Genomic DNA, 20,288 nt, shown 5'->3' with positions numbered 1-20,288 from the left:
TTTGAGATTTGTGTCTGATTTACCTTCATTGTCCCTTAGAGTAAAGTTGGGATTCAAAGAAAGCCCTTCATCAAGGGAAAAATGGAATCTTGCCCCATTTGCAGAGTTATCTTTGTCAGTTGCAGCGATAGTCTGAATTACCTGAAATAAAAATAAACAGTGAATGTGTTGAAATTTGAACTTGACCCAAATAGTACCTGACCTCAGCAGGATACTCAAACGTAGCTTATTTTAATTTTCTACCTCACTGCTGCTAAATTCAACTGATGATATGACTGGGACATTAACTCGATTTCTCTAGCATGAAATATTTTAGGAACCATACTTAAGAGCCAGGTAAAAGCATCAAAAGCATCTATACTTTCTGACATTCTGATGTGGTCAGGACCTGGCACAGAGATTTTCATGGTCTGCATGGCATCTTGGTGACTCAGAATTACAGTTTCACCTAAATATCTGTTTTTATGGAGCCAGAAATCAGGCTGCACAAGGATGGTTTATGCAGATGGTTTATCATCTACTTGCCCTCCCAATAACTGCATGCACTTCAGTATTGGTTAGGAAAAATAACTGCTTAACCAAAATGGCAGGTATATAATACCAGCTCTCTAGTTACAATTCCTGTTAATAATCAGTTTTAAATTGCTGGAGAATAGAACGCGAAGAACAGCAGCCGCTCCTGGTTTTAGTTTGGCTTGCCCAAAAGGAACAGTATTAGATGTAGCAACCATGTATGGGAGAGGTATATTTGAAAGGTAGGATCTTTGCCTTCGAAAACCCTGGTGGTTTTTACAATCTACTTTTAACTAAAACTGAGCTAAGCTTTTGGAATGTGTGACCAAGCAATATTTCTACCTCTGCTATCATTTTCATGCTAGGCCTGGAAGATCAAATGCTACAGTAGAAGTTAATAAAAGTTGTTCTTGTGGTATAGGCACTGAAGCCCACACAGGCTGCTGCACAGAGCTGATAGACATCCTGAGGGAAACGTAAAAGGGGGAGGGAAAATGCTCTTTTCATGAGAATTTTTCTGTTCAGTGTTCAGCTGTAGTCTGTCTGGACTGAACCTGAAGCCTAAACCGTGTGGGCTAAAGTGGTTTGGTCTGTTTTAAAACTAGAAGGCAGCACACAGTTCTTTACCTCCATTCACATAAGAGAAGCAGAACAAATACATTTTAAAGCCAATAGAGTACAATGCGCATTCTGTTGACTATATACAATATAGTATATTACATTGTCTATGCATACCTGAGACAATTAACAATACTGATGATAAATGCTGAAAATATTTTAAAAGTTTATCATAATACTTTTTTTGCCGAACTGTAGCAGAATAAGATAAATCTGAAATGTCTATAATCACGCAGTTTACCAAAGTCATGGCAAGAATGGTGAAAAAGTTTGGCAAAAGCTAATTGTTCTCTACTGAATTTTGCAAAGGTGGCATATCTGTTATTGAGACACCTAGCATGTAAAAACAGAAATATAAGATTATCTTTGATAGGTATACCTAGTTAATAACTTTGGATTGCTATGAGGCAAAGCAAGACCAAATAAAAGTTGATGGAAGAATATTTTCAAGAGAATCAGTTTCTGTTATTACTCAAATACTGAAAAGACTGTTAAATACCTGCAAAACTACTTGTAAACAATTCTGAGAAGACCTTATAAATTAATTTATTAAATATTCTTTATAAATCCTCAGTGGTGTTTATCAGAGAAATATAATTTGTTTTGCCATGCACCTTCAGCTTTTCTGTGACAGCCTAGTAGATGAACATTTGTCCTGCTGCCCTCTCTTACATAAAAGGTTCAGTGACATTTTACAGAATCTTTCTTCAAGAACATGCCATTTTGCGACAAAAATACCTTTGATCAAGACCTTGGTGACACAAGACTTTTTTAAGACTAATTTTGAAACTCAACAAAATATACTGTCTGTGTTCCCTGATTTCACACATGGAAATTCAAGTATCCCCTGAATTCACCAGCGTATGTAAAAAGTATAGCACCAGAAGACATAAAAATCACACTTTTCTATGTGGAAAATAAGAAATGTATGTGTAACAGGACAGGTCAAAATATTTTTGACAGAACTGTTTTTAAACAGAAAGTTCACATTCTTTCAGAAAAGGCTCTTGCTTTCTAAGGAAAAGATTTCTAAGACATTAATTCAGAGGTAAGGAACAAAAGCATGAGTCCTCTTGACACCCAAATGTACTCTTAACCTTTTTCTAATTAATAGGCCAACTAATTAACAGACATAAACATACACCTTACCAAATCTGATTAAAATAAAAATGTAGACACAGAACCTCAGATGCTGTAAAGCTCACTTGAGAGCACTGAAGCGATGAAAATGAAGGGTTATTAATTTTTTTTAAAGGTAAGAGTTGATGAAAAAAGAAAGAATTTCAAGAACAAAGAACTAATTGAAGAGGATAGAGAGCAGGTGCTAAATTCTATTCAGATCCTTTTCAGAACTGAATCAAAAAACAAGTAAATATGCACATGACAAACTTACAGCAGAGGCTATAAGCATCCTTCCCAGCCAACGTTGATTTCCATTGCCTATTAGAAATAACAGCATCCAGGCTGTGGTAGCTCATGATGGCAGCACAATATTTATACACCCTGATTCTGAAAAAGTTCTTTGCGTGTGTGAGTGTGTGTGTGCGCGCACGTGCGCACATGAATGGTAATTTACAGGGATAGTGTCAGGGAAATGCCATTTCACTACTCTCACAACTTTTTTATTATTCCTCTGAAAAGCACCCAGAAAAAATGTTATCTTTGGAGAGCTATAGCGAATATGACTAGCAGATCTAGTCAGATATTTTCACAGGTTCATACTCTGCCAAGACAAACACTGAACTTTGAAGCTTTTAGAAAACTGTCAGTGCTTCACTCCTTTCTAGAACAAAGCATCTGATTATTATTTTTTTTTTATTATACCACTATTTGCTCCCATTGTCTTAAAAATAATAAAACGAGTTGCATTTGAAGCAAAGGAAAATTTCATTTGTAAGTTCACTTTGTGGAAGATTGCAAAATTTCATTTTTCTATATCGGCTAAATTTTACAATCATTCACAAAATCAGTATATTTCTAGAAATCAGAGTTCTCCAAGTCTGGACACCATCTAAGATCAAATCACAGCTGTTTTATCTACTTTAATATATTATATCTACCAGACTTCACCTGGAAGCTGTTAGAGATACTTAGTTTAACTTCTCAACACGGCAAATGCTAAGGTAGTAAAGCTGTCACTTCAGTGTGGAAATGGTCATCTTCTCACAAGCATTTTCTGTTTGAGATCTCTTAGGAGGGTTCATTTAAGCACCCTTAAGTTTTATTGGCTTTCTTCTTTTTTTTTTTATTTAAAAAAAAAGTAAATAAATTGAGCTGTGGAGGAAAAAAGAAGCAGGAGACAGCGGCTGTGCAATTAAATGATAATGTGATACCTCTGCATAGAAGCCTCTTCTGAAAATAAAGCAAACACAAAAAGTCTTCCAAAGACAAACTATTGGTTAGTTTATCCCACACATAATAAATTCAAAACAGATGTGTACAGGGCTGGAGCCCAACCTCAAAGCACTAGTTAAGCAGAAGTGCCCAGCAGTACCTGTCGGAATTTGTTCTTTAGTGATAAAACTTATGAATCATTCTCACAAAGTGATGGGTAACTCAGAGTAATTACTGCCTTTACGGTGATTCCAAACCATTCAGCTGGGCATGCTTTTTAGCATACGGAACACTTGTCTTGTTCTGTAATCCTTGTTTATTTGTCCCTCCTTAATATTTGTTGAACACTGTCTTTTCTTTCATCTAACTAGACAGTAAGATGTTCTGGGTAAGAGCGGTGTACTTTTGTGTTTTGGTTTGGTTTTTGTATACCACAATGGTATCGCAATCTTTTCTGAAGCCTTGTTGTGCAATGCAAATAAAAATTAGTGCACGTCATGTGCATAATGGAGTCCTGTTAGCTTAAGAATACAAATGCATGCGGATCCAGCCTTTCACATTAAACTACTGCTTGTAGAGTCCTTCATGGTAGCATTAATCTTGGTGTTGAACTGCAACGCTACAGAGGTCAGGAGCCGTTCACGCTTGCAACAGTAGCTCAGAAAGAAATACAATGCTGACCTAAATCAGGAGCAAATGCTGTTATAGTAAAACTTATTTTATCCTTTAAACATCTCTCTCATAAATTTCCATTTGCAAAGCTACTATTGGAGAGTAGTGGATAATAAGAAACATTTGGATAACAAGAAACATTATCTCCTCAACACCAACACTACCCCTGGCAAACAGGGCGTTTCTGAGGTAGCTTGACTACATGCTTTGGCTTATCATTAATTATAAAATTATTTAACAATAATTGTTAAATTATATAATTTTTAAAATATCAGAATATGTTGAAAGCAACTGCAATTAATGTTTGAGAGATTTTATTTATTTTTTTTAAATGTCTTTTACAAGGTCCAATTCTATATTTGGGTTTATTTGAGATTTTCAGAACATTATTTTTACTTTAATAACCATGTTAATAAGAGATATTCAGTTGATAGACCTTCTTATATTTTCAAAGGCTTTGAGTGAGGTGTCTTAATAAGAACACTGAAGAAAACTATGCAGTCATGAGATAAGAAGGAAGGTCCTTGCACAAATAATTGCTCAAAAGAAAGGAAATAGGGTCTTTTCTGTAAATTGTCTACTCCACAAGGAAGTCACAGAGATTTCCTGTTCCACAAAGATTTATGCTGGGGCACTTGTTGGTCGGTGCAATAATAATAATAATCATCTTATAAAGAGTACAACTAATCAGCCCACCAAATCTACTTATGATTACAGAGTTGTTCAAGGAAGAAGAGAGAAAGGGCTGACAGTAAAGATCTTCCAATATTCAGTAGCCAGGCAATACAAAGACAGATGAAATTCATTGTGCAGAGTCATAAAGTCTTAACTTCACATAAATGATGATGATCTCTGAGCTGGCCATTAGTTTTAATGATATTGGTGTTATATGGCAGGCAATTTTTTGCATTCAATGCTTACTAGTGCTTAAAAAGCAGAGTCACTGTTAGAAATTGCTAGAAAAGGAATAGAGAACAAAGCAGAGATCATCATATACTATGAAGCACAAACTATGATAAGAATTATAAACCACTGCATACCTGCACTTTGAATCTTGATTCCTCATCTCAAGGTGAATGGAGAGGAATTGAAGAAAGTTTAGAAGAGGACAAGATGAATGACCAAAAGTCTAGAAGGGCTTTATCATGGCCTGTCCAAGTTAAGTAGAACTCTTCAGTCTGGACAAGGGACAGCTGAGGGGCAATGTGCTAGGGATTTATGAATGGCACAAAGATAATAAATAGGGATCAACTGCTCTCTTGCTCTCTCACAACAGAAGAACTAGTAAATATTGATTGAAGACAGCATGGGAAGATTAAAAAAAAAACAAAACAAAACAAACAAAAAAACCCAGCAAACAAAAAAAAGGAGGTGGTAGGTCTTCCTGAAACGTCCAATTAAACTGCAAAACTCCCTGCTCCACAAGGTAGTAGTTATCAAGAGTTTATGTTTGCCATAGAAAAAGCTAGACAGATTCATATGAGATGGTTATCAGAGGGTTATTAAAAACACAGAAACCCCATTTCCTTGGATCAGATGATGATTTGCAAATGATCTGAGACCAGGGAAGTACTAGGGGTAAGTATCATACGCTTGCCGTGTTCTTATACTGCTCTTTATGTGTCAGCTTTTGGCCACTGTTAGAGTCACAATAACTTTCGTCAGCTTATAGTCTGACAAAGTACAGCATTTTTATAGTCTCAACTGTTAAAAACAGAAAGACGCCACTACACATTTATGTAGACTGCTTTTAAAGATTTGAGGAGAAAACTGTTATTACTAGTAATATATTCCTCAGGAAAGATATGACCTCGCAGTTGCAACTTACAATCTGTGTATTGATGCAAAACCAGCATAGAGTGCTGGGTCAAGGTTCAATGTATGCAAAAAAGCAAAGGCACTTGGTAAAATTGTCAAACCATGGACTGCAATGAAGTGTGTCAATCACAGGAGCAGCGTCTGGAATGTGATTCTGGTCTCAGTTCTGACCCTCCCCATGCTCATAGGTGTTAAAAACCTGTTTGATGTCTTTTCCATAACAACCCTGAACAGACAAGGCCAATCAACAAGCAAAAAGCAAGGATGGCAGCCAAGTTAACCAGTCATTTCACCGAGCTGTATTTAAACCTTACTACCATGTGGCACTTGGATGAGAGATGTTAAATCTGCTTCATCCATTTTGTTCAGGATAGTGACTTGTCAAATTTCCTCACTTATCTGACAAGACTAAAGTTTTGCTGGTCTTGACTGAAGGTAGCTAGGGTATTTTTTTGCAGCAACAAGAAAGATATATTGAACAAATTCCCGAATCTTTTCCCTTCAGCCTAATACAGTTAAAAATTTGAATCCAATGTGAAAAATGAAAATGAAATGATGACGTGTTCCCCGAATCAAACTTCTTACATATGTGGCATTAACAAATAAAGTAATTCTTCTTTCTCGTTGGGAGAAAAATAACTGTGAGTTACCTGACCAGGCTTTGCGTTCTCGCATACGACTACATCATAATCTCTGGCAAGCTCTGGAGGGTTGTCATTGACATCCAGGATTCTAACACCAACTGGAACGTGGCTCACTAGCCCAGGATTGTCTGCAAAATACACAAGAGAGTGTTAAGCCTTTTGAAATATTCAGTATTCCATGACATCCTCAATTTAAACATGGTTTCTCAACACAATAACTGGATGAGACCTAGATACCACTGCAGAAATTTAGGTAGCAAGATTCTAGAAGATATTGTTTGCTGTGTTTCTAAGAAATGATCAGTTGCTTTGTAATGAATGTGAAAGTGTCATCGCAGTATTGAATAAAATCTAATATGAAAAATATTAAAACATTTTCTTTTTGTCAGTCCCTTAAAGAGTTTAGGAAATAAAATATTAAACTAATAAGAAAATATGAATGCATAGGCACACATAAGCCTTTTTCAAACTTGAGTTCAGCTTCCTCATAAATTATTATGCTATTACATGGATTAGTTAATGAATCTTGCTTTACCAGTGACATACCAGTAAGAAAACACTGTTTAAATAGCAGTGTCTTAGGCTATGATCTGTACTTGTGTGAGACTTCACCTTCAAAAAAAGAGTTCAACCTCAAAAAGCTCAATAAATAGAATGTTTTCAGTGAAAATATGCTTTCCATGATAAAATGGGGGGCAGGGGGGAATATTAGTCCATAATTCTCTTGTTCTTACTACTAAGTGCTAAGAAAATTTTATTTTATTGAAAGAATTATATATTAAAACTTTTTATAATTAGCTAAAATACGTCTTCTGAAGTATGTGTAAATATCAATCCATTAGATGACAAACTTCATTTTACTTTCACTAATTGAATGAGAGTATCAGTAGAAGACAGCAAAGTCAATCTTTCAAACGCAACAAGATGGAAGAATAGGGTCTTGCAGACTAACATTGTAAAAGTGCTTGTCCCTGTGTGTGATGATGAGAAGGAAAAAAAAAAAAAAATTAATAGTCTAAACCTCATTCATCTTTGTTATTTTGATCTTAATTAATCCACATCATGTTTCTGTCAAAAAGGGTCGTTTGTGAAATGCCTTAGACTTGTCATGGCTTTAATGGCCTCTGCTCAGAATCCTGAAAAACATTGATTGGACACATATTTGTATTCAAAGCTACCAGTAATGTAGTCTCACAATGAAAGAATATTTGAGAATGTTGAAGTTTCTTCTGACAAAGAGATTTATCCTTCTTTCTTTTCACTTGGGATACTAGTCAAAGAGCCTGGGGTTTAGAAGTTCTCTTCAGATTTTTCACATCCTCTTTTTAACTAATATGTCTATGTTCACCTGATGATTTTAATTAACTTTTAGAACTTTTTGATAATCCCTATAAAATGGGAATAGAAAGGAGATCAAAAAAGTCAACTGAAAAGGAAGACTTAAGTTAGATAATGTAGGAACCTCTATTACTAATTAACATTAACAGTAGAAGTTATAAGAACACAATTATAGACTTACAAATTCCATTTTCTTGCTCAAATTTTCCTTGACTGCTGCTATTTTCAGTTTTACCCCAAAACTGTGAATATCATTATAGCAGGTGAACTAAGGGACGAAAGTGGGATATCTCAATTGTGTTTGTGCAAGACTGAGGCTTTCCTTTGCTATCTAGAAAACACTTTTAGGGGAAAACTTTTAGGAGTGTTAAAATCCTAGGAATATATGAAGTGAAGATGAGGAAGAATGATACTTGGCTGTTCACTAAGCAGTTGGGAGAAAGGAACCATTAACCTACTTCTACTCTTATTATTGAAGGAAGCAACCTTCTCTCCAGGAGACCCTTTGAAGCATGAATATTAACACAAAAAGATGTGTGGTCCTTCCCTAGAAGGAAGAAGGTCAGTCATGAGATTGTGCAGAACAGCACAAGCAGTAGAGATTGAATGTTTGTTATTGCTCCTTGAAATATAGCTTACAAACTCTTCTGGTAACTTGCTTTGTCAATGTCATCAGACAATCCAACTACAAAAATCTTGTAATTACAATTACAGAACACAATATCTAGCAACAGATGATTTACAGATGATCTACAACTCAAAGGAGATTTGGTATTGAGGCTTTGTACAGGAGGCTCTTGGACACAGTTTGTGAAGTATGTGAACTAGAAAGTGGTGTAAAGGAAAGACATGAAGCAGACAGAGAGAGACCACAGCAAAGCATAGAAAAGAGATGGATGGCAGGGATCACAGTAAATGGTTAAGGACGAGTAAATCCATTTAGGAGTGGATTCATAAACTATAGTGAAGGAATTGAAGATTGTAATACCAGAGAAATCCCGAAAAAGCTTTTGCCAGAAGGCAAAAAAAGTTGTGATTATCAGACAATCACAGGATCACTGAAAAATATTAGTCGAAAGAGACTTCTGGAGATCACTGGTCCAGTTCCTAGCTCAAAGTAGGGCCATCTTCAAAGCTATAAGGGGGCATAATATGTCTAAGAGGAAGGGAGAAAAAAGCTGGGAGAGCACAGAGCAGTGGGTACCAGAGACAGAGAACTCTTCTGTAGGTCTGGCATGTTTGGAATAGTTACTGGGAAGGAAAATCAAACTTTTTAGTTTAATGTGTGGCAAAAAATGGGAAATACTTTTGTTCCAGCACAGTCTGTCAGATCTCTTTGCCCCATCTTGAATGTGTCCTTTTGTATGCCTGTCACTACAACTCAGTGTGGTCTTACTCTAGTCTGGTAAATTTGCATTATTTTCACAGAGATTTCGCGGAGATTCAGAGTTTACCTTTATTTGTTCTGCAGCTACTTTGCAGTACAAAGAATTGACAAATAGCTTACCAGTGCAAAAGAGTTCTTAAAGCACAAGGTATTATTGGTATCTTTCTGGAAGCATTTACCTCATGGGATCATTGACATTTGCAGGCAAGTTTCCATACTGACAGCCCACACACTACAAAATGCTAATAAGGAAAATACGTACACAACTTACCAAAACAGTCTTGAAGTTTTGTCAGACTGTTTGTACTACATAGACGTGCATGCAAGATGATAGCACAGTTTATAATGGGGGAAGAGAATGAGAATGAATTAAGAGGGATGTTACAAACTTTTTTTTTTAAGGTTTGTTTTTGATGTTTAATTATAAAATAAATATAAACGCCAATCTTTTTCAGGTGTACAACTCACCTGCAACCTCCAAATCACTCTAATAACCAGCCCTTTTAGTAGTACATTTTTGTTAATTACACAGATTTCTTGCAGCAGTTTTCAGGCCTGTGCATTATAAAACAGACAGATCCATTCTGTGTCCTATTAGCATTATGTCTCAAGACTTGATTTTTCAAACTGAATGCTCACTGTTTTAAGGGATAACTGAAACAGAAATGTTGCTCTGATTCACCTACACTAGGGACTTGTTTTCTTATGATTGAAACTTTTCCCAGAATAAGTAGTTCTTCTGCCAGAATGCTAAATGTCTGTAAAGTGAATCAATTTCATCCAGTATCAGCCCCTCCACCAGCACGTCCTCTGCAAACTGCCAGAAGTCCCTATCAGCAATCAGTCTGGAGTTGTGAATATTTTTTTCCAGGAATTTCTGTGGGCAAACCTTAAAATCTCTATTTAAGAAGAAAGCTTCTTTTTAATACAGCTACGGCTGTCTGAGACTTCATATTAACAAAATTCCCATGGGCTTTATGCAAATAAATTCTACCTGAATGACATTCAGAATAACAGTCCTGCCATCAACAGTCTTTTGTGGTTTTTTTTTTTTTGCTTGTTTGCTTTTTGCTTGCAAGTTTTTTGGTTTTTTTTTGGTTTTGTTTTGTTATTTTTTTAAGTTAGACTGGTATTGTCAAACAGTTATTATTATGAAAGCTTAGTGAATAATTTAACCCAGAGACAGCCTGAACTACTTTGAAAGGGTGAAGGATTTAGAAAAAAAAATTAATGTTTTCATGATCTTGAATAAAAATCTTCTCCTATCTTAGGATTAGATTGAATGTCTATGCTTTTGCATCATCAATATTAAATACTGATCCCAATCAGTAACCTTTTTTTTTCTCATTTTGACACTTTTTCAAGACGTTACAAGGCAAGCTAATACTTAGGAAGTTCAACTAACTATCTATTCTGGTACGTTTTTAAAGAGAAGTAGAAAATACTCATCACACTTCTCTAATAATGATTAGTTTTGACACATTAGAAGACTAAACATAGATCAAGGAAGAATAAAATATACTACAGAAACAGAACTAAAATGATGAAAGAATGTCTAGTATGTAAATAAGAGTGGTAATATTCAGAAAATACTGTGTTTAATTCAGGATAGTGTATACGTGATAAACTAAATTTTCTGGCAAGGAGAAAATTCTGCAGAATCTAGTAATAAGTATATTTTCCTATTCTGCTTTTTTAACATAGTGGGTATTTTTAAATATTGTTACCTGAAGTTGACTAGAAAATGTGGGGTTTTATGTTGTAGCAAAATTTGACTTTTCACTGATGAACACAAACCTGAAGGCACTGATCACTTCCCTTGGATCATGTTAGTAGTGGTAGCAGTAGTAGCAAAAGGAGCAATAGTAGTAATAATAGCACTGCAGTAGACAAAACATTTAGCGCTCTAAAGCTGGCAACACTCTCTGCCTTAATGCACGCAAAATTCTGCAACCCATAGGCAACACTGGTGCTCTTCTCCTAAGCAAATCAAGGCACCACAAAATACAGTGGTTCTGTGTCCAGAAATGTCTATTTTGAGATTCTCGTACTTATTGACAAAGCCCTGAACAGGGAAATGTCTTGTGATCCCAAAGACTGTCTCTTCCTTGGGGACCCACCTTGGTAGCCAGGAAAAGCCATACCCTACACCATAACCAGATGACAACGTAGGAATATCCTCATCGTACCTTTCCCCAAAGACACAGAGGAGAAGAAAATCCATTGTGCCTAGAAGCCAAAGACCAAACCAAGATAAATATGGATATAAGCATCAAACTTGGAATTGGAACCATCACTACTTGAGTAGGATGGAGAACTAGCTGCCTTTCGACAACTGGGGTTTTTTTTTAACAGCTTTGTGTGGGCTTTCCTTATTGCATTGATAAATATATTTAAAAGAATGTCAGATTCTGCTACAAATCAGTTCAATGTGATCTTATGGTCCATTAGTAGCCAACTTGCCAAGGCTGAAAATAAACTCTGTATCATTGGAAAGTTTGGACAGGGTATCAATATTGTGACTATCTCTCACCATTAAAATATATCAGGTATCCAGTTTGTCACTAACCCACGAGCAAAAGAGTCTTAAAACTCAGACCTTGCAGTTTTTAAAATCTACTTTAATCTGGTCCACATTTAAGGAAATAATTTTGTGGCAGATTCTATTTCTTGGAAAAACAAAGTAATTGTTACCAATACCAAAACTCTGAAACTGAGCTAGCAGGCAGAATGCAAGTGAGGTCAAAGATGAAGAATGAATGTGATTTTTTTCCTGGTGTGGGCAGGGCTTAAGGTAACACTTTTATTTCTGGTTCTGCAATGTATCTATAGAGATAATCATAAATGTAGCAAAACAATACCTAAGACAAAAATTCCCTGTATGGGTGTTAAAAAAAAGGACATAAATTCATTATTTATGTGTAATCTGTATTGTTAAAAAAACCTATGACTTTTGAAGAAAAAAATTATAGCTGGAAAATCACTATGAGGAATTTTTATATTTAGTGTAAGAAAAAATTGACTTCAAGGAAAAACTAAGACACAAAGCTAGCAACAAACTCATTGGTATTAAACAATCATCCTGCTGTCCACCAGATACAGAGGGTTAGGATGTTATAACACTGTAACAGCACTTTGTTCTGATTTAGATTACTTTCGTTTAGATCTTGAAAAGGGTTCCTTTTTCTAAAAATGTATTATTTGACACAAGGCGTTAAAGTTATTCTTGATTATGGGAAAAAAAAGTTTAAAATGAGAAAATAAAATTTCATCCATTCTTGTTCTTTTCTAATTCTTTCAATGCTGTATGTCAGGAAGATTTTACTCCATAGACTTATTTCCTTCAGGCAATGCATATGTTGTTTTCATCTGTTTCAAAATAAACAGAAATGAATTGTGTATTTTTGTCTTCTCTTTTTACTTTTTGTATAATAAAGCAGTGTGCCTGCATTAACAGGTTTATTCTGTTTACTTTACATCTCCACTCTATCTTCAGTTCTCATTCTCCATATGACAATGTCATGTAGTGCTATTAGAAGTAATTTAATCTCTTACCAAAATCTTAAGAATGTCTTTTATGCTGCAATGCAACCATAAAAAATGAAAAAGAACTGGCAAATTCTTCTCATATCTTGCTGTTCACTGATGGCAACATGAGGTGGCAATATCCCTGTGCATCTAAAGAAAAGATATAACTGCACCTCACTCTAATTATATACTTTATATGTTTATTTAATGTAATTATAGGGTGTTCCATATTTATTCAAAATCTCAAGGGGTCTTATATGTAACTGCTGTTAATTATTATTTCTCTCCGTGCATCCTGTTTTCCTCTGAACTGGATAACTATATCTTTCTGTTATTGTTTCTGTTTCTACCAAAATTTATTGATGAAAAAACTGCTTATGTTATCATTAGAACATGCACTTCAGTGTTTTTATCCTAATTCTTGCAAGCTAACTGTTCCAAACTCTTATTCTTGTGAGCTGTCCTGTCTTTTCGCGTATTTTATTTCTGAATAGGGTTTATTTGCCCTCTATGAAAATATCTCTGAAAGTTGTTTCTTTGTGCAGGTTTTGTAATGACTGAATTTTGTCAATGAGGTATTGCTTTAACTCAACACTTTGTTGTCTTATTCCCTGAAGCTACTATGAGGGACATGCGTGGAGAATAAAATGGAGAAGACATATAAACAAAGACAAATATCTTTGGATTTGTGTTTTTTCCCCCCAATATCTGATTGTGTCTGATAGCCTTGGAGATCCTTGTTTTGTCCGTAAAATCAATTGCATAATGATGTCTCTTAAGTGTTTTGATTTGTAATACACTGTGGTATCAAAGCTCTGGGTGTGCAGTATCCTTTCATCTGGTCATTTTTTACCATCACTGGCTAGCATTTCTGTAAGTCTGGGGGATCTGACAGAACCTGGCAGGTACCCTATTATTTCAGTTCTCCTGTTCTCCATAGCCTCTCCACACCTTTACATGTTAGGAACTCTTTATTAACCCTTCAAAGATCAGTTTGCGCATTCATTGCATTCGAATTAGTCCTTTAGGTAAATAGTGTGAAATCTGCTTTTCCATTCTTAGCTGTTGCAGAGAATTTTGGAGACACTCAGGAACACTGCAAACTCATCCCAGAAAGATGGGTGATCTAGTAAATCCGGAAATCTATTTTACACACTGGTAAACTTACCAGCTGCATAAGAGAAATATATGAAAAACTCCCAATAGAAATTATCTTCTAAACCTCTGAAATATAAACTTTTAGATCTGCCCTGAAATATAAGAACTGATCGTGCTTTCAAAAAGTTGTGTTTCTTATTACAACCACAGATACTTATATTATCCATCTAAAAGTCCAGTACTTTATGAATCCCTGTAAGCCATATCTAGCAACTGGTGTCTGTTGAGCAGATATTGGACACACTCAGTTCAGTTGTTAGGATTAATATCTAAAAGGAGTTTCCTGACACAGTCTTCCTTGCTATGTCTCTAAGTAGAAATTTCTAGTGAAAGCTATAATCCTCACTTTGATTCTCAAATCAAGACATTCTCTGATTCCTTCAATCATCAGTGTTTATTTCTTCCTGCAGCTTTTATTCCTTATTGAACACAAAGACTTCAAAGATACTATTAGTTGTCCTATTTGCAGCACTGCTTTGAAAACTTAGAAGTACCTGTTTATTTCTGTAACTGAAATTGGCTTTGGAACACGCAGAAGTCCATCCATTTATATTTTAGTAACACCTTTCTCTTGCAGGGGCTGTGATTTGGCGTTTTGCTGTTATTGTTGCTTTCGCTTTTGTTATCAGAACTACTATATGGTAGAGAGAAACCTTAATTGAATCACCCACAATTATTTTTACAACCACCTATTTTCTTTGAGAATACAACACTATTTGTCAGAAATAGTCCTCCTTTTTCTTTTCCACATTCAACACACATGGGAACAGTACCACAAAATCACAGAATGGTTGAGGTTGGAAGGCATCTACATAGATCAGCAAGTCCAACTGCCCTGTTCAAAGCTGGATCTACTATTGTACATCGCTCTGGTCCATGTCCAGTTGGGTTTTTAATACCTCCAAGAATGGAGACTCCACAACCTCTCTAGGTGACCTGCCCCAATTTCTGACCAATTCCACAGTAAAAACATTTATCTTCTTACGTTTAAATGGAATTTTCTGTATTGCCTCTTGTCATTTCGCTAGATACCACTCAGATAAGTCTTTCCTCATCTTTGTTCATCTTTACTCATCTTCTTTACTCCCCCTATCAGGTATTTAAACACACTGATAAGCTCCTTCTGAGTCTTCTCATCTCCAGGCTGAACAGTCCCCGCTCTTTCAGCCTCTCCTCGTATGACAGATACTCCAGTTCTTAATGAATTCGTGGCCCTTCACTGGTCTTATTCCAGTTGCTCCATGTCTCTTTTGTACTGAGGAGCCCAGATCTGGACCCAGCATTCTACATGTGGCCTCAACAGTGATGTGTGGAGGGGAAGGAGCACCTCCCTCCACCTGCTGGCAACACCCTTCCTCATGCAGTACAGGATGCAGTTGGCCTTCTTTGCCACAAGGGCACATTTCTGGCTTATGTGCAGCTTGCATCCACCAGAATCTCCACATCCTTTTTTTTGAAAAGCTGCTCTCCAGCCAGTTGGCCCTGAATGTGTTCATAGGATGATTCCTCTCCAGGTGCTGGACTCTACATTTCCTATTATTGAACTTCACAAGGTTCCTGTTCTCCCATTTCTCCATCCTGTCAAGATCCATCTGGATGGCAGCAAGGACCTCTGGTGTATCAGCCATTACTCCAGTTTTGTGTCATTTGCAAACTGGCTGAGAGTGCACTCTGTCCTGTCAACCAGGTCATTAAAGAAGAGATTAAACAGTATTGCATCTGGTATCAGCTTCCAGGCATACTCCAGTAGTCATTGGCCTCCAGCTGCACTTTGGGCTGCTGATCACAACCCTTTAAGCCTGCCATATAAGACAACTTCCAGTCCACTTCACCATTCGTTTATCTAGCCCATACTTCAGCGTGTCTTGTTCTTACATGAGTTTCTCTCAATCTTCCTTAATTTTTAGCAGCTAGGGAGGTTATTTGTGAATCTGAATCACTTCTTATCATTGTGTGCTATCATTACAAAGAATTCAAATTGACAGATCCTACACCAGTCTTTAAAATAGCTCAGACTTAACTTTTTCCACTCCCAAAGGAACAACCATTGACTGTAACTGTATTTCTTTCCTCTAACACAGTCTTTCATCTGTTATAAAACTTTAAGTTTTAACTATAAATTTATAAAACTTGGTCTGTATTTTCCTATTTCCATTACTCTATCAAGGACTTGGTAAAAGCCTTTAATAGACCTAAGCAAATTGTATCTTATTCCTCTTTCAAATACTCTTTTACAAATTGTTTCAAATATATCAAACAAGCTGATGAAATGTGAATAATTCTATGTGAAACAGTATTTTAAAATCCTATTACCATCAATAAGTAGTACGTCCCCCTATCCCAAACATAGTCTGTAGAAGCTTCAATATAAAATATAGTATTATTTTATCACCTTTCTTATTCTCTAATACCACACAGAGTTTTCAGGAAGTACTAGTACTGAAATAATCGAAGCAACAACTTCAGTGGTGTGCCCTGGACACAAAAATCCCACTCTTCCTCACTGTATGCTGCTATTAAAGAACAGCACATGTTAAAGAAAAAAAGGATTGCCCCATCCATCCTCATGGCAATGAACTCTGGTGTGCTTTAGGAAGTATCCACACAAACAGAAAAGAACGCTGACTGTTACATCAATATTACTCCCACAGTGGAAAGTGGTAGAACTCCCACTGATTTCAGGGGGGAGATTTGATCAGTGCAGAGTGTATATCATTGTATATCAGTGTATACCGAGGCCAAAACTGAAAGTAAATGTCTTATGAAAGGTTCAGAAACAATAAGGCTGAAGCCTGAGGATATCATCCATTCGAGGGTAGAAATATTATGTCGATTCTAAATTTCTTTTGCATCAAATAAGCACACCTACAAATAGCTGCCAAAAGGATGACCAGTAGAAACTGAATTCTGTCAATGAAGTGTAGCGTAAAGTCAGGAGAGGAAAACGCTTCAAGAAACTAACTATAACCATAACATTATTTCAGCGGAACACCTCCTATGGTTGAAGTAGTACAATCTTTCTGGGCCTTGCAGATTCTGCTATGATCCTGGCTAAGTAAATGTCAAAAGCTACAAATGCCTTCTACCAGGTCAGATAAACTTGAAAACTGCCACTCTCACAGCTAAATAACGTTTTGTTCATAGCCTTCCACCTATTTTTCCGCTTTAGTCTTAGTTCGGCAGTTCCTTGTGCACGGACCTGAAAGTGAATGACAGAGAAGGCTGTGATATGGAGTAGATAGCACTTAACATAAGAGTTTTCGCCTTGATGCTGTATACACGACATATGCTCCATCTTCCATTGTAGATCCAACTACTGATTTCACAATGGGTTTGGAAGAGTACAGCAGTGTTGTAATTCTCAAATTACTGCAAGTAAGAAAATGGCCAAAGAAGTGGACACAAGGAACGGCTGCCTGTCATTTAAGCTGCCTGTCTCATCTTCTCCGTCTCTTCTTCACTGCTGTCTCTTCATTTTTGCATAACCGAATTGTTTTTCAAACTGGCATTATAGATTTACTTATCTTCCCAACCCCAACTTTAACATTAAGAAAGGCAATGCAAGGTAGGCAAAAAAAAAAAAAAAAAAAAAAAATCTTTGTTTTCCTGTAACAAGTTGCACCTGCAATGGAGAATTCTAAGCAGGCTGTCTTAAAAATAAAAAAGGCATTTCAACCTCATTATTCATTCGATTCTCTTTTAGTTATAAACATAATCCTTCTCCATCCTCCACACCATTCTCTCAGCATGGTACGTGTACTACCATTCATTTGACTATGTGAAATAAATAATGTGTAGAAAGCCACATTTAAGTTTAATGCTATTGAGATTTATTTCTGCAAAATAATTACATTTGGATGTCTTCCCAAAAAGACTAGTGACTACTGCTTTTTTCAGTATGCCCCAATGTGGCTTTTAAACCTTAATACAAATTAACACTTACTGTCCACCTGCTTATGATTATGCTTAAATTATATTTCTTTTCATGCTGCACTGAAATAAAACATATATGAAGACACTGTCAAGCACACTGAAGTGTTAATGGTTACCTTTTTTTAAAGGGCTTACCATAAACCTCTAGATTTTGCTATTTAAAAAAGAAATTTACTTAGTTACAAATGTGAATTTAGTTGTAAAAGCAGGTACAGTGATAAAAAACAATTTGTTATCCTTTCAAAATATGTACGTGCCATATAATTCTGTAGCATGTGCTAGTGATGTAGCAGCAGAACAGATTCCATTTTATCCCAGAGATGAAACAGATGAAAGCAAAGAGGGCTCAACGATGTCAGTGGCAACTCTTAAAGGTAAAGTCTGTATTGTGTCATCTGGCAATGATGGAATACATACACACACACACACACAAAAAAAAAAAAAAAAAAGGAAAAATATACAGGAATATACATAAAAGCAGTTCATAGTTTTGATCAAAATCACTGCCACTGAAAGACAGTATCACAAAGAGTACTTAGCAGGACTGCATCTATTGATCCAGCTTGGGATTTTATTTTTTTTTCATTTGGTTTGTTAAGTTTTTTAACATTAAAGCTTTGATTGTGCCAAAATAAAGACCCTGTAATAAAAAGGTTAACTGAAATGTCCCTGCCTTATGTAAAAATATTTATCTGGGACTACACAGTCAGACATTTCTTGACTGTTGCAGGGCTTACTGTTGCAAGTGACTGCGTCAGTGAACAAGGGAAGAGTACAGGCGTCATCTATCTGGACTCCTCTAAGTTCTTTGACACAGTCCCCCACAGCATCCTTCTCTCTAAATTGGAGAGATGTGCATTTGATGAGTGGAATGTTCGGTGGATGAGGAATTGGTTGGACGGTCACATCCAGAGGGTAGTAGTCAACGGCTCAATGTCCAAATGGACAGTGGTGACAAGTGGTGTCCCTCATGGTGCCATATTGGGACCAGTATTGTTGGGACCTTTAAAGGTCCCTTCCAACCCAAACTGTTCTAAGATTCTATGATTATCTGAGGCAATGGAAATTCATCAGACTTTGAGGCCTTTCAAATGCACAGGCAAGTATCTATGGTATCTTAATTTGGCAATTTGCCTATTAAAAGGACAGACGTATACCCTGACAATCAGCAACTAATAGGCACCTGTCATATAAATTTATATTGGCATATTTAACATGCAATTCATTAAAACAGGTTAACAGCAGATACAAGAAAGAAGGATGAATTTCTCAGACAGTACTATATAGTGTTATCTTCTAAGAAATATGAAAAACAAATGGGACAAGCTGTTGATTTTAGGACACTGAATGCTTGGAACTGTTCCTGGGTAAACTGGCAGCCATGTATCACTTACAGAAAACCATGGTAAATTTACTTTGGTGGACTCACATAGGCATGTGGGATTTTGTTTAATTGTTCTGTGGAATTAGGGAGTTTACACACACAGAGAAAATTCTCGTTTATCCAAACTGGCTAAAAACCCCATGATGTTAAAAACAATATAACATCTCAAAATAGTGTTTCATAAAATCTGAAAATTATTATTTTCCTTTCTGTTTTTTTTTTTTTTTTAATACTATGTGCCAAATATATTATTTACCTATCTCAGAAGCAGCCACTGTGATGTTGTACCAAGGTGTCTCCTCTCTGTCAAAGATCTTGGCAGTCTTAATGGTCCCAGTACTAGCATCAATGGTGAAATACCTATCTTCTTCTGTGTTATGATCAATGAAATATCTATGAAGAAATAAAACAATAAATATATACTCATTATAGTATGTATCATCCAAAGTAACAGAAAGCTACATAAGAATATTACTTTCAAGCTTTTGAAATCATAGACATTTTTAAAAACACCCTAAGAACAATTCTATATTATGGAGACACCCAAAGTACCACCATATCTTATTTCTTTCATAATGTTACATTTCCTTTGATATATAACACTGTGAGTCACAAAGAGATAAATTTTTAACAGGTGATATTTTAAACAGCAGTGTACAGTCCTGTCAAGGCTAAGATACGCATATATTTTAACTAAAAAAATAAAAAAATAGAAAGACAGAAAAAAAATTATATTAAGATATTATTCTTCTGCTTATTTGCTTGTGAGTGCAAACCAGTGTGCTCAGTCCCAGTACCTGTTTTGAAGCATGTCTCTCTGCCATGAAGTTGATGACATGATGACATAAGCTGTTTTGAACATAACCATTACAGGGACTAGTAGCAGAAACAGCTGATCCCCAGAGCTGCAATTGACACTAGCCTACGAGCAGAACTAAGCAGCCCTGCTTAACTCCCTTGG

At 36.0% G+C, this 20,288-nt stretch overlaps 1 protein-coding gene across 11 annotated transcripts in view; it reads right to left on the bottom strand.

The window, feature by feature from the left end:
* Positions 1–20,288, bottom strand: part of CDH18 (cadherin 18) — a 576,293-nt gene that overhangs the window by 16,130 nt on the left and 539,875 nt on the right. For all 11 annotated transcript variants that reach the window (XM_074576161.1, XM_074576154.1, XM_074576155.1 and 8 more), the window contains 3 exons: positions 19,584–19,720; positions 6,606–6,727; positions 24–141 (listed from right to left, as the gene is read on the bottom strand). In XM_074576161.1, the coding sequence (XP_074432262.1) occupies positions 24–141; positions 6,606–6,727; positions 19,584–19,720 (377 nt within the window). The remainder of the gene's footprint in view (positions 1–23; positions 142–6,605; positions 6,728–19,583; positions 19,721–20,288) is intronic.

This window comes from Larus michahellis, chromosome 2 (genome assembly GCF_964199755.1).
Source record: "Larus michahellis chromosome 2, bLarMic1.1, whole genome shotgun sequence".
Lineage (NCBI taxonomy): Eukaryota > Metazoa > Chordata > Aves > Charadriiformes > Laridae > Larus > Larus michahellis.
Note: the sequence above shows the minus strand (reverse complement) of the source record. Positions and strands in the feature narration are given on the sequence as shown.